Source organism: Cebus imitator, unplaced genomic scaffold, assembly GCF_001604975.1.
Source record: "Cebus imitator isolate Cc_AM_T3 unplaced genomic scaffold, Cebus_imitator-1.0 Scaffold2, whole genome shotgun sequence".
Classification (NCBI taxonomy): domain Eukaryota; kingdom Metazoa; phylum Chordata; class Mammalia; order Primates; family Cebidae; genus Cebus; species Cebus imitator.
The window spans coordinates 3,479,770-3,492,789 of NW_016107317.1; the positions used below are offsets into that span (position 1 = coordinate 3,479,770).

General features: G+C 38.3%; 1 protein-coding gene across 2 annotated transcripts in view; it reads left to right on the forward strand.

The window, feature by feature from the left end:
• The window catches only part of PTPRO (protein tyrosine phosphatase receptor type O), a 276,527-nt gene that overhangs the window by 176,079 nt on the left and 87,428 nt on the right, over positions 1 to 13,020 (forward strand). For both annotated transcript variants that reach the window (XM_017528611.2, XM_017528620.2), the window contains exons 5-7: positions 672 to 1,115; positions 2,948 to 3,109; positions 7,396 to 7,592. In XM_017528611.2, the coding sequence (XP_017384100.1) occupies positions 672 to 1,115; positions 2,948 to 3,109; positions 7,396 to 7,592 (803 nt within the window). The remainder of the gene's footprint in view (positions 1 to 671; positions 1,116 to 2,947; positions 3,110 to 7,395; positions 7,593 to 13,020) is intronic.

The following is a 13,020-nucleotide window of genomic DNA, read 5'->3' on the forward strand; positions in this document are numbered from 1 at the left end:
AAGTTCATGAAAGTGGTGATAATCGAAATGCTGATGAAGGACAAGTAGAAATTGTTGCAGGCAAAGACTATGCAGTGTGTCTTCATAATTTTCCCCCTGTAAGTAAAGTGTGCTTCCATAATTTATAAACTCATTTTGTGCTCATATGTCTCATTTTAGAGAGGTGGGGAGTGAAGTCATATTTTTAACATGTGTCTTAACATCTCTAAGGGCGACACATGTATGCAACTCTTCTAGGTACAACTGTGTCACATGAAGTATTGTCATCTTGATAGCTGTAAATACACTATACTTGTTTTTTCTTTTTGTAATAAAAATCCAGGAACAGAGATTCATTTTTTGTAAGTGAGATTATGATAAACTGAAAAATATTTACATACCCTGCTTTTAGAAGTGGTTAAATTACTACTTCAACAAGCATAATATTGCAAGTTAATATATCTGAAGTGTGACTAGTGATATATTAATAGGTACACATCATCCACAAAATTTTAGAAGTATGTATATGGAAAAAGACACAGTTTATCTTAATGCGAATTTGTCTACGTATTAGAAATAAAATTAAATTCCATTTTTAAAAATCTGCGTGTGTACCTGACTCATTAAGAGATTAAGTATTCACTATAATTGAACTAAAAATTACTTGAAAATGAAAATTCTCTCTCTTACAGCCCCTTATCCACCTCAAAATATTTCTGTTCGTATCATAAACTTGAACAAAAACAACTGGGAAGAACAGAGTGGCAATTTCCCAGAGGAATCCTTCATGAGATCACAAGATGCAACAGGAAAAGAAAAACTCTTCCATTTTACAGAAGAAACCCCTGAAATTCCCTCTGGCAACAATTCTTCCGGTTGGCCTGATTTTAATAGCAGTGACTATGAAACTACATCTCAGCCCTATTGGTGGGACAGTGCATCTGCAACTCCTGAAAGTGAAGATGAATTTGTCAGTGTACTTCCCATGGAATACGAAAATAACAGTACGCTCAGTGAGACAGAGAAGTCAACAGCAAACTCTTTCTCCTTTTTCCCTGTGCAAATGATATTGACCTGGTTACCACCCAAACCACCCACTGCTTTTGATGGGTTCCATATCCATATTGAACGAGAAGGTAAAGCAGTAGAAAATCAGAGGAAATAGAACTGATACAAAGGAAGGGAAATGGAAATGTTTTAAAATATGCGTTTAGAAAGACTGATCATAGACAGTTAATATCCAAAGAATAATGGTAAAGGAAGGGAAGAATTTAATTGGGTATCCAATGCAGACTGAGAGCAGAAAACCCAAATGAATAGACTGGATAAGAATCAGAAGGTTTAAGTGATTCACAAGTTGTAAGTACTGCCAACTGCATACATTTTACTGCTCAACATTTCACATGCCTCAGAACAACGAGGAAAATATCATCTCTGGAAATATTTTGAATTAAAGATCTAACTATCCTAGAAAATTACAGCATATCCTAGAGAAATTTTCCATTTTCTCATATGCAAATTTCAGAAACATGGCGTCAAAGTAATACTTATGAAAACATTACTACTTCCTCAAGAATACGAGGCTTGTGTCCTGCTAACCAGCCTCTCTTGCTCCCTTTAGGGTGTGCCCCTCTGGAACCAGAACCACAGTTTACCAAAGAGAAGCTGATAGTAAAACGGAAAATGCCCAGCAACTGACATTTCCATGTAGCTACTATGGCATCTGAGATTCATTCTTTTTATTTTAGCCCAGTAACTTAGGAAAGTAGAGCCATGACTTTCAACAAGTCTGGGTCATGATTCCCATCTCAATAGTTGTTTGGTAGATTTTTATGATTATTTAATGTTTGTTTAGTTTTTACAGCAATATACTTCATTTTCCATTTTCCAGTCTAGTAGTTTGGGTCGCAGAGGTTATAATTATAAAAATTTGAAGTTACAATGATAGCCTTATTTTTAGAATAAGGCTTTAAGGCCCATGTAGTCTCATATACTGGCATACTGTATACTCCTATTTTACTTAATAAAATGAGATACAAAATCTGTGGATCCTTCTACAAAAGATGATAAAGCACTCCACCATACCCAAATATGACATGAAATGAAAATTCTTAATTATTTGAGTCAAAAATCATTTTTCCTGGAATTGCCTGTATTTTTTTGTTTCCCTAATATATTTTATTTCTTCGTTCCTAAATATGTTCCCAAGGCAAATAGAATCTTGTAATTACAAAAATATTTAACTGCTTCTTCTCATGAAAGTTCTATTATGTTTTTATCTGACTACAGCGTCTTCTTTTGAAGACTGTTGTAGTCACCAACTGCTGATAATGACTTCAAATGAAGTAATAAGCTGCAGAAGATGGGTTGACTGTGACACAATGTGAAATACTTCCTTCTTTAAGAAGTTCTGAAAGCAAATGGATGAAGGAAAAATATTACTATTATTATTATTTCTTATTTTACCTTAAGTTCTGTGATACATCAGAACCTATATCTTACAAAGTTAGATACAAAATGGTTGAGATATATTTTAAATATATGTTAAAGCATTTCTGGATGGTTAATGCTGCCACGAAGAACTTACAAGATATTTGATGCTGGTTATTTTTTAGCCCTTACATCTTGATGAGAAAGTCAATGAAACAAGTGTTATCTTTTCCTATCTGCTTCTATTTTGTATACATAATTTTGTTAGGTAGGAGTACATAAAGATATACTGTGTATACCATTCCTAGTTTTATTGAGTTAAACGCCATATTTTAGTTTTGTTATGTGGAGGATTGTAAAAATATTGAACTCTTATTCATTATGCTTTAATAGTACCTTTAGTTTAGAGGCGTAATTGAACTTGACAAAAGTAGGGAACATCTAAAATGCCTATTTTTTTACATTAATTGACTTGTCTATACCCAGGGCCTTTCCAGGTGTCAATTCATATATCTTCTCTTTTTTATATATGATTTAGAGAACTTTACTGAATATTTGACAGTGGATGAAGAAGCACATGAATTTGTTGCAGAACTGAAGGAACCCGGGAAATATAAATTATCTGTGACAACCTTTAGCTCCTCAGGATCTTGTGAAACTCGAAAAAGTCAGTCAGCAAAATCACTCAGCTTTTATATCAGTAAGTAACAAAGAGATCATTTGACACTTACTGGGGAGGTAGAACAATGGAACTGGTGAGATTAATGATGCTCAGATGTCAATTATCACAAACCTTAGGGATGCTGAGAAGTCTCCAAGGTCAGCAAAGGCTGAGATTCACAAGTTTTGGATAGAAGAGGAAATATATGCATGTGCAATAGTAGCAATCCTATCCATGGGTTTAACTTGAGGATTTTTTTACTATTGTGATAATTGAACATTTATTAAACTGACCTTCCACATTAGCCATAACAAACTCTCCAAGGATGTGGACATACAGTTTGGAAAATGTGACATTTGTTTGAAGCCATAATGAAATGATATAATAGAACTGTGAAAAATCTCATTAGAGTATTAAGCCTGTGGGTCTCAAAAGAAAGACAAAGATTCAAGTGTGACTACACCCAGATAGTCTCCATAAAATTTGGTGGAAAAAGTCGTAGCTGGAGCATCCTGAAAGCCCCAGTGTCAAGTCCTAGGGCAGCCATAAGGGTAACAGCACAGCAAAAGCTAGGCCCTGACAGCTGCACAAACAGTGCCTGCCTCTTTAATATGTTTAGCTAAACTGATTAAGTTTACTGGAAGTATAGAGGTCAAAAATCAGTAACCTACCCTATCAGGAGTTATATGTGCCTCTGATCAGCAGAAAGAAAAACCAGAAGGCAAAGAATAAAAATTACCCTCAGAAAAGGATAACTACCACATATCCTACTGCCATCTGGAAAGGAAAAATGTCACCTTTCATTGAAGGATGGATGAGAGCAGAAGAGGGGCTCAGTTTATGTAGCAGCTTAAAAATGTTGAAAATGTCCCATATAATATTTTTACTTAAAAGAAAAACAAAAATGTCACCTCTGGCAAAAGAAAGGCCTGAAAGATTTATCAGATGCATAGAAAAGGTATTCCCAGTTGCCTTGTGTGTCCTTCAAGTGTGAGAGACCTTGGACATGTGATTACATAAGAAACAGAACAAAGTTGAGTATTTTGTTCTTCCCATAAGATTAAAAATGCCTCACTGACTAGACTCTTTCTTCACCAGTTACAGATTCATTGCAAGTATGAACAGCCTCCATGAAAACTCCCGCAACAATTCTGGTCTTTCTCACTTTTCTCTTCTCTGAATTCCTATTCTGTCTCATGGTACACAGCACAAAACATAGAACTTACTAGTCTGTGGTATTTTTCTAGATTTATTTTATGTACATCTTGCTTCTCATGTCAAATTATAAAATCGTAGGCTGGAGCTATACTGTTTGAGTATTTATTCATTCTCTTGTACATTCAAGAAATATTTATGACACCACTTGTGTCTTTTATGCACTCTGCTCTAAGAGTATCCAAAGTGACCAGTGCCATTGAGAATATGTTGGAATTGCTCAAAACTGTGATCACTTTAAAAAGATGCATCTTAATATTTATCTGGAAAAATACGGGCTCCCAGAAGTTGTGTTTTCTCTCTGTTGCTAAAAGAATGACTTTTTAAGTGCTTAGGATATTCTGTTCTGTGGTAATGAGCTATTCAGACGTACTGTGTATACTTCTGTGGTTTAAAAAATGGATACCACAGATATAAATACTTATACCTAATGGGGTAAGTAAGCAACAAATTCGGGTGGCTTGCTTTGGTTCATCATAATGTAGTCACAGACCAGCTAAAGTATATTTGCAGCCCATTTTTCCTGACCAATAGCCTTATGAAGGAAACATTTTTATTATCCCCATTTTTCACATTAAAAAAAACTGAATTGCAGACATTTCAGTGACTTTCCCAAGTATCAAAATTAAGATTAGAACTTGAGAATATTTGATAACAAAATCCATTTTCATGTAGACTTCAATGACCCATTTCCTTGGGTTGATTATCAAGTCAGTCATAAGGTAAAACTATTAAATAATTGAATTTGTCTTGCTTTCTCCATCTTTGCCTTCTGTGTCCCCATTACACCAGTAGTCTTCAGAACAGTAGTAACACTTCATGTTTATATAGTTCTCTAACACATATTACCTCATTTGATCCTAACAGCAACCTTATGAGGTAAATAATCATATTGTCACAAAGCACTGACTCAGGAGACAGGAGGTCTGGGTTGGGTTACAAGCACTTACTAGCTCTGTGAATTCAGGCAGCTCATTTATATCTGTGATGGGACTGTTTCCTCATCAGCAAATGCAGTAGTCCATTTTCACACTGCTATGAAGAACTACTTGAGATTGAGTAATTTATAAAGGAAAGAAGTTTCATTGACTCACAGTTCTGCATGGCCAGGGATGCCTCAGGAAACTTACAAACATGGCTGAAGGTGAAGGGGAAGCAAGCGCCTTCTTCACAGGGTGGCGGGACAGAGAGAGAGAGCAGGAGAAACTGCCACTTTTAAACCATCAGATCTCATGAGAACTCCCTCATTATCTTGAGAACAGCATGGGGGAAACCACCTGCATGATCCAATTACTTCTCATCAGGTCTGTCCCTCCAGAAGTGGGGATTACAATTCGAGATGAGATTTGGGTGGGGATACAGAGCCAAACCATATCAGCAAAATAAGGCAGTGGGTCTCTAAAGTTCTGTTAATACTAAAATTCCATGGTTTATCCATGTAACAGTTGCAATGACTCAGATTCAGAGAAGTTAACTCACTTGTCCAAAGTTGCACCACTAATAAGGACCAAACTGAGTTTTGGTGAAATTATTCCATCTCCAAATTTTCACTCTTTCATAGTGCTCAGGAAGTCTCATGCAGGGTTGAGAGCATGGATTTTGGAATGAGACTTCCTGTGTGTGAATCCTAGCTCTACTTATCCTATCTCTGCCTCAGTTTTCTCATCTGAAAAGTGAGATTTAATAGCAGTACGTATCTCATTGGCTTGTTGTAAAAGTTAAAGGGGCTGGGCACAGTGGCTCACATCTGTAACCCCAGAACTTTGGGAGACTGAGGCGGGTGGATCACCTGAGGTCAGGAGTTCAAGACTGGTCTGACCAATGTGGTGAAACCCTCTCTGTACTAAAAATACAAATATTACTCCAACGTGGTTGTGGGCACCTGTAATCCCAGCTACTTGGGAGGCTAAGGCAGGAGAATCACTTGAACTCAGGAGGCAGAGGTTGCAGTGAGTTGAGATTGCTCCACTGCACTCCAGCCTGGGCAACAGAGTGAGACTCCATCTCAAAATTAATTAATTAAAAGAATAAAATATGTAACACCTATAAACTTAAAGCAGTTTATATGTTGGAAAGGAGTTATATGTGAGTACCCATGTTTTAAGCTCAACCACCACTGTGATGTCCTGGACGTCTTCCCAAGAGAACTAAAGTAGCAGCCCGTGTCTGCATTGTCACTGACCTGCCAGGAACAAATATATAAATATGTAATGAGTTCTATATCTCTTTACTGTAATTAATACCATTGCTTGTCATCATTCCCCTGCACCATTTATACCAAATCTTAATCTGTCCTTCCCAGTAGAGCCACTTGCTTCTTTTCCTCTCCCCAGTTTCAGCCTAGGAATACAGCATTAAATTAAGGAGCTGAGAAAGGCATCCTAAGCAAATAAATGGAAGTTTCACATTTGAATTTCAGCAGGGAATTTCTGTAGCTAATAATCACCTTAACATGTCTTAAGTCCTTAATAGGTGTCCGGCACTGTGTTAAGAACCAATTTAGGCACATAAGAGAACAAAGCTAAGGCTGGGCATCTCCCTGGAGATATTTTATGGTAAGGACCCTGTTGTGTCCCTCAAATGATCACCCAGTTTTAGCCAGCTTTTTTAATGCAGCCAGCCTGTTGAGTGTTTCTTCTCCACTATAGTCACAGCCTGCCTTTTTGTTCTCACTGCTGCCAAATTCAAATGTTTTCACAGGATAGTAAGTCGAGGCTGATTTGAATCTCAAAGTAATTATTTCTAGAGACCAAAGTTCCTAGTAGCAAAGGAATTATAAACCCTGATGAAATGCCACACTGCCGTGATCACTCTTTGTTTAAAAGAAGCAAATTTTCTCTGGTGAAGAATTTACCAGGAAACTCTCACATTGAAGTGGCGCTTCCATTTCTGCTGTTATTGCTGAGGCTGCTGTTTAAATCAAGGTGAGGTCAAGGAGTAGAGGATTGCAGATGGGCAGAGGACCTGAAGAGTTGCCAGTCTGACCACGAATCTTACACTGAATCTCTTTGTAAAGGCAAAAAGTAAACAACATGATTTTTAAACCAGGATCTTTTATCTCAATCAGTGCAGTGTGCAGCCTCCCCTGTGTTCCAATTTGAAATGTGCAGGTCCTTCAGGAGAGTGGATCGAAGAACTGACTGAGAAGCCCCAGCATGTGAGTGTCCACGTTTTAAGCTCAACCACTGCCTTGATGTCCTGGACATCTTCCCAAGAAAACTACAACAGCACCATTGTGTCTGTGGTGTCGCTGACCTGCCAGAAACAAAAGGAGAGCCAGAGGCTTGAAAAGCAGTACTGCACTCAGGTAAAGGAGAGGAAATGAAGATGGGCTCACCGGTCCCACCTAAGAATAGTCCTACAGGGCAATGCCAAGGAGGCACTACAGGAAGCCAGGCTGAGAGTTCCTAGGATGGGTGTGTTGTATGAGTGCTACCAAGAGCCAGAGGGGACAGAAACGAGTAGGAATGGCTTTTCGATTGTACTATAATCTCCCTTGCTCTTCATAGGAGGGTCGTGTTCTTTTCTCTTTCATTTCTCATTCAAGGGAATTTGCTAAGCACCTATGATGTGCCAGGTACTAAGATAGATGTTAGAAAATTTTAAACATCCTGCTCTTGCAAAGCTGATAATCTAGCGAGAATAGTAGATAAGTGAACGTATAATGACTGCACTGTATAGAATAAGGGCTCGGCTTAATATGAATGATGAGAGTCCAGAGGAGTTCACAGGAAGAAGAGCTGAGCATGAGCAACATGGATGAAGGGGAAAGGGGACTTGGAAACTGGTTGGAAAGAAACATCCCAGGGAAGGAGACAACCAAGCAGAGGGTTGGAGGGTTTTGTGTTGGTCTGTTTTACTTTTTTTGCATTTTTAAAATTTTCATTTTGACTATAAAAGTAATGCATTCTTGCTGAAAAAAAAACTCAAAAATACAAAGAATATAAAGTAAAAACTACCCCCTCATGAGTCACAACTGAGAAGAGCTTTGAGGAATATATGAGTCAGCTGTGCACAGAGGAGAGTGAGGGGCAGGCAGAGGCAGCGTGCAACTCAGTAGTACTGTGAGTGGCTAGCAGAAGGAATGCATACACCAGATCGACCCCCAGTGATACCGTGCAACTTAAGCCCAGAGGGGACCTTGCTTTCAGATGCCCTGAGAACCTGGGGCCCAGTCCTATTTTTCTAAAATCTGGCCTTGTGTTTTTAAAAGGTCAGATTTGGTGGTTCTTGGTGTCTTACAAATACATTTTCTTCCCTAAAGGCAAAAATTAATTATCAATTCACGTGGAGTATGTTGGATATGTAATGCACAGAAAAGATGTTTGCTATATGAGAGCTATTTGGGATGTTTCCATTCCTCCCAGGAAAATTAATCATTTAATGAAATTCAAACAATGAGAAATTGCAAATTGATAAGATGAATTTAGGAATCGTGTTGTTTGGAGCACTAGAAAGCCATAGAATGCTGAGATAAGCCTTTACTTGAGAATGAGGAGCCCCTAGAGTTGAATTAAATGAAGGAATAAATATGCTAAATGGATTAACTAGTAATCACAGTTCATTGTATAACTTATTAGCTTCCTTTATTGAGCATACCCAAAATGACTGACTCATTACATTGACAGAAAAACATGTTTTCCCCTACAGACCTTGACCTAGAACTCAAGTGCTCCTAGGTACCTTTCTCCCCTTGCCCTACCTAATGTACACATTACATATCTTTCACATAAGGAGACAAAGGCTAAGGGTAGAGGTAGATATTGTAAATTATCAATGAGCCAGAAAAGACTAGTCCAAATGTATGTTTACAGTATCTTCTCAAAATGCAAATAGGAAAACAGAACATGAAATGTCCTATTCAGGATAAGCAAGAAGACTAATATTTAAAGAGGAGTGCAGGAATGAGACCACCATGCTAGACATCATCTCAGTTACCACAAGAACTTTCTGAGATTTGTATTAATATCATACCACCATAGTCCATTATGCCACTACACACACACACACACACACACACACACACACACACAAACATATCCATTGCCCCACCACACACATACATGCACACACTTTTCAGATGAGGATGTGTAAGTTCAAAAAGTCTCAAGAACCAGAGTAGAATCATGTGGCCATTAATCAAAGAAACCTATCAGATGTTCTCAACAGGATGGATCTAACTTGGGCTTTGGGCTTATTTCCTAAAGAAACCACTAAACAGAACAAAATATAGTATTTCTTAAGTTCTATTCATATATTCAATGGTACCATGATTACATTAAATAGAAAGTTCAAAATGTGGCTCCTGTTAAAGACAAAACTAATTAATCGTACTTGTTAATGCATGGTAAGGAAGACTTTATTCAGGACCATTGTGTTAAGTGTAGGGACATCTGCAATGGGGTCTTGCAGTGGTGGTGAGATATTGGGCTCAACTCCAAATACAGCCATGAGCAAGCAGCAATTTATAGCCAAGAAGCAGTGTAGGGGAATCAGCAGATGGAAAACTACTTAGAGGAAACAGCAGGGGTAAGGGGGGGTTCTAGCCAAATCTGCCTAACAGGATTCTGTTACACCTTGCTGAAGACAGGCCAAGGTGATCAGACATCATCTGGGAGATGATGGGGGATGAGGAACCTGATGGGATATTGAGGGTAATCAGATATCAAGGATGGGAGTTCTGGCTAAACAGACTCAGCAGCAATGCAATGTTCTTTGCTAAAACTGGATTTTACAAGGAAGTGCACAGATGGGCTCAGAAGCTTCAGGAGGCTAACTAAAATTTGTCTAAGCAAAGAATTTTTGTCACTCTAAAATAAACACTCTAAAGCCAAGCACTTATTAATAGCTAATCGTAAAGTTTTGCTATTTCATAACCTCACTCTCTCTTCTTTGCCTCTACCACTAACTGTACCACAGGACCATTGTTTAATATATTACCTTGGTGATCTGTGAGATGCGCTGCTAGTGCTACTACTCTGTCCCATGACTCCACTGATTTCTGTGTGATTATGTGCAAGGTGGGTCCTATGGATCCTGTGTGAGGTGCTAGAGATAAGGGTAAATTAGATTTGCACCCTGATTTTATGAAGTTTAGAGTTTGTACCTTCCATATGGTACATTGTACACATTCATTTGAATTTGCCCTCATTGTGTGTGTGTGTGTGTGTGTGTATGTGTATCTTTGGGTTGCTTCATGCATGAGTTTGTATGGAAATGTTCTTGGTAGTTTTGTGATGTATCCTTTCTAACAATCACTGTAGTGCTATTTATTAATAAACACTTGGACACAAAATCATTCTTCAATCTGTGTTACATAAAGAACTCAGATAATTTTGCAAAGTAAATAGGCTCTCAGTGGTCTGTTCAGAGGCTCACGCACAATCATAAATTTCAGAATCAGGAAGCCTCATATAATATATATGTGTATTTATTTTTATATGTGATCTGCTTTTGTCCATGAATGCTTTCTGACAACTTATAGAAATGTATAATAACTAAATAATAAAATTGAACAGAAAGACAAATCAATCTTTTAGGCTCACGAATGAGGAAATGGTAACATTGAGGCCAAACATTTAAGGAACTTTCCCAAAGTCACACAACTGGTTAGTGTTAGAACAGAGACCAAGATGAAAATGATCTGACCTCCCAACCAATACTGTTTCTATTGGCTTGCATGTGCTATTTAAGGAGAGGGTCAGCTTCACTGTGTATCATGAGGGAGTCCACAGCACAGACTCCAGAGTCAGACAGACTTGGGTTTCAGACCCGATTTCAACAGTTTCCAGCTATGAGACCCTGATCAATCTTCTTCATCTCTGTAAGTTTTAGTATCTTCATCTATAACATAGGGAGAAGCATATCCTACCTTACAGGTTGTAATAAAGATTAAAAAGACTTGATGCTTAATGCAGTGTCTGGAACACAGACAAACACACACACACACACACACACACACACACACACACACACACTGTCTATCATATTCTTACTTTGACTAGCTATGATCTCTACCACATTTTTCTCCTTATTCCTTTAGCTGAGGGAGACTAGAACTGGTATCCAGTTGGAGAGACATTGGACTCAACTAGATTCTCAGGAATGAAGATTAAGACAGTCAGAAAAAATACTGGGATGCTAAATATGTGGAAATTAAGGAGGAGTGAGTGTGAAATTATTTCGTAAAAAATAAAACACATTATTTAGTATGCAGAATGCAGGGACATTTCCCTTTTCTTCCTCTACCGGACACCCAAGGAGGTCCAGACTAAATAAAAAGGCATAGAGAAACATAGAAGTGTAAATATAGGTTAGCAGCTCAGTAAATATTCAGAAATTAAGGAGGACGAGAATTAGTATTTATAATTTATCACCAAGTCAGGTAATCTGTAATACAGTTACCCTCTTGTCATTTTTTAAGTAATATGATATATATACTCATAGCTATGCCCATAGCTGCTTATTTGTTAAAGTATAATATCCATAGGATAAATTTATTATAAGGGATTTTTTTTTTTGAGATGGAGTCTTGCTGTGTCACCAGGCTGGAGTGCAGTGGCACAATCTCAGCTCACTGCAACCTCCGCCTCCCAGGTTCAAACGATTCTCCTGCCTCAAGCTCCCGAGTAGCTGGGACTACAGGTGTGTGCCACCACATCCAGCTAATGTTTGTAATTTTAGTAGAGATGGGGTTTCACCATGTTGGCCAGGATTGTCTCGATCTCTTGACCTCGTGATCCACCCGCCTTGGCCTCCCAAGTGCCGGGATTACAGGCGTGAGCCCCCGTGCCCGGCTATAATGGCATATTTAAATAGCTATGATTTTAGGTAGTCATTTGAATAGTTAGAATCAACAGTTACTTAAAATACTATCAAAAGAAAGGAGCCTTAATGTCACCCTGAAACAATCTATATTCCTCATGTCCTTTATTATTTTAAACATTCTAAATAAGCAAGATGGGTAATTAATGAGTAGGTCAGCATTTATATTTATGGTCAGATGTCTACAATGTGTTAAGTTTAAACGGAGCAATTTCTTGGGGGGTGGTGGTTTTGAGACGGGGTCTCGCTCTGTCACCCAGGCTCTAGTGCAGCGGCGTGATCCTGGCTCATTGCAACCTCCACCTCCCAGGTTCAAGCCATTCTCCTGTCTCCTCCTCTCGAGTAGCTGGGACTACAGAAGTGAGCCATCACACCCAGCTAATTTTTGTATTTTTAGTAGAGACAGGGCTTCACCATGTTCGCCAGGCTTGTCTCGAACTCCCGACCTCAAGCGATCTGCCTCCCAAAGTGCTGAGATTATAGGCATGAACCACTGTGCCCAGCCTGGAGCAATGTTGATAATATATTATGTGGTTCAATAGCATCTTATTTACGTATATATGTTATAAGTTGGTCTAGAAGAATCCATATCAAAATGTCAGGATTTGTGGGAAGAGAACAAACAAGATGTCCAATTTACTTCATTTGTTTTCTTATTGAGTGAACAACTTTTACAATGAGCATATATGTTTTATCATGTAAAGTGTATTTTAAATAAATAAAATAATAATGCTTAGTTGTAGATAATATGCATCTTCTTATCATAGTTTGTCTCTTCAGAAAATTCTCTATCAGGCCAGGCACAGTGGTTCATGCCTGTAATCCCAGCAAGTTGGGAGGCCGAGGCAGGACAGTCACTTGAGGACAGGAGTTTGAGACCAGCCTGGCCAACACAATGAAACCCTGTCTCT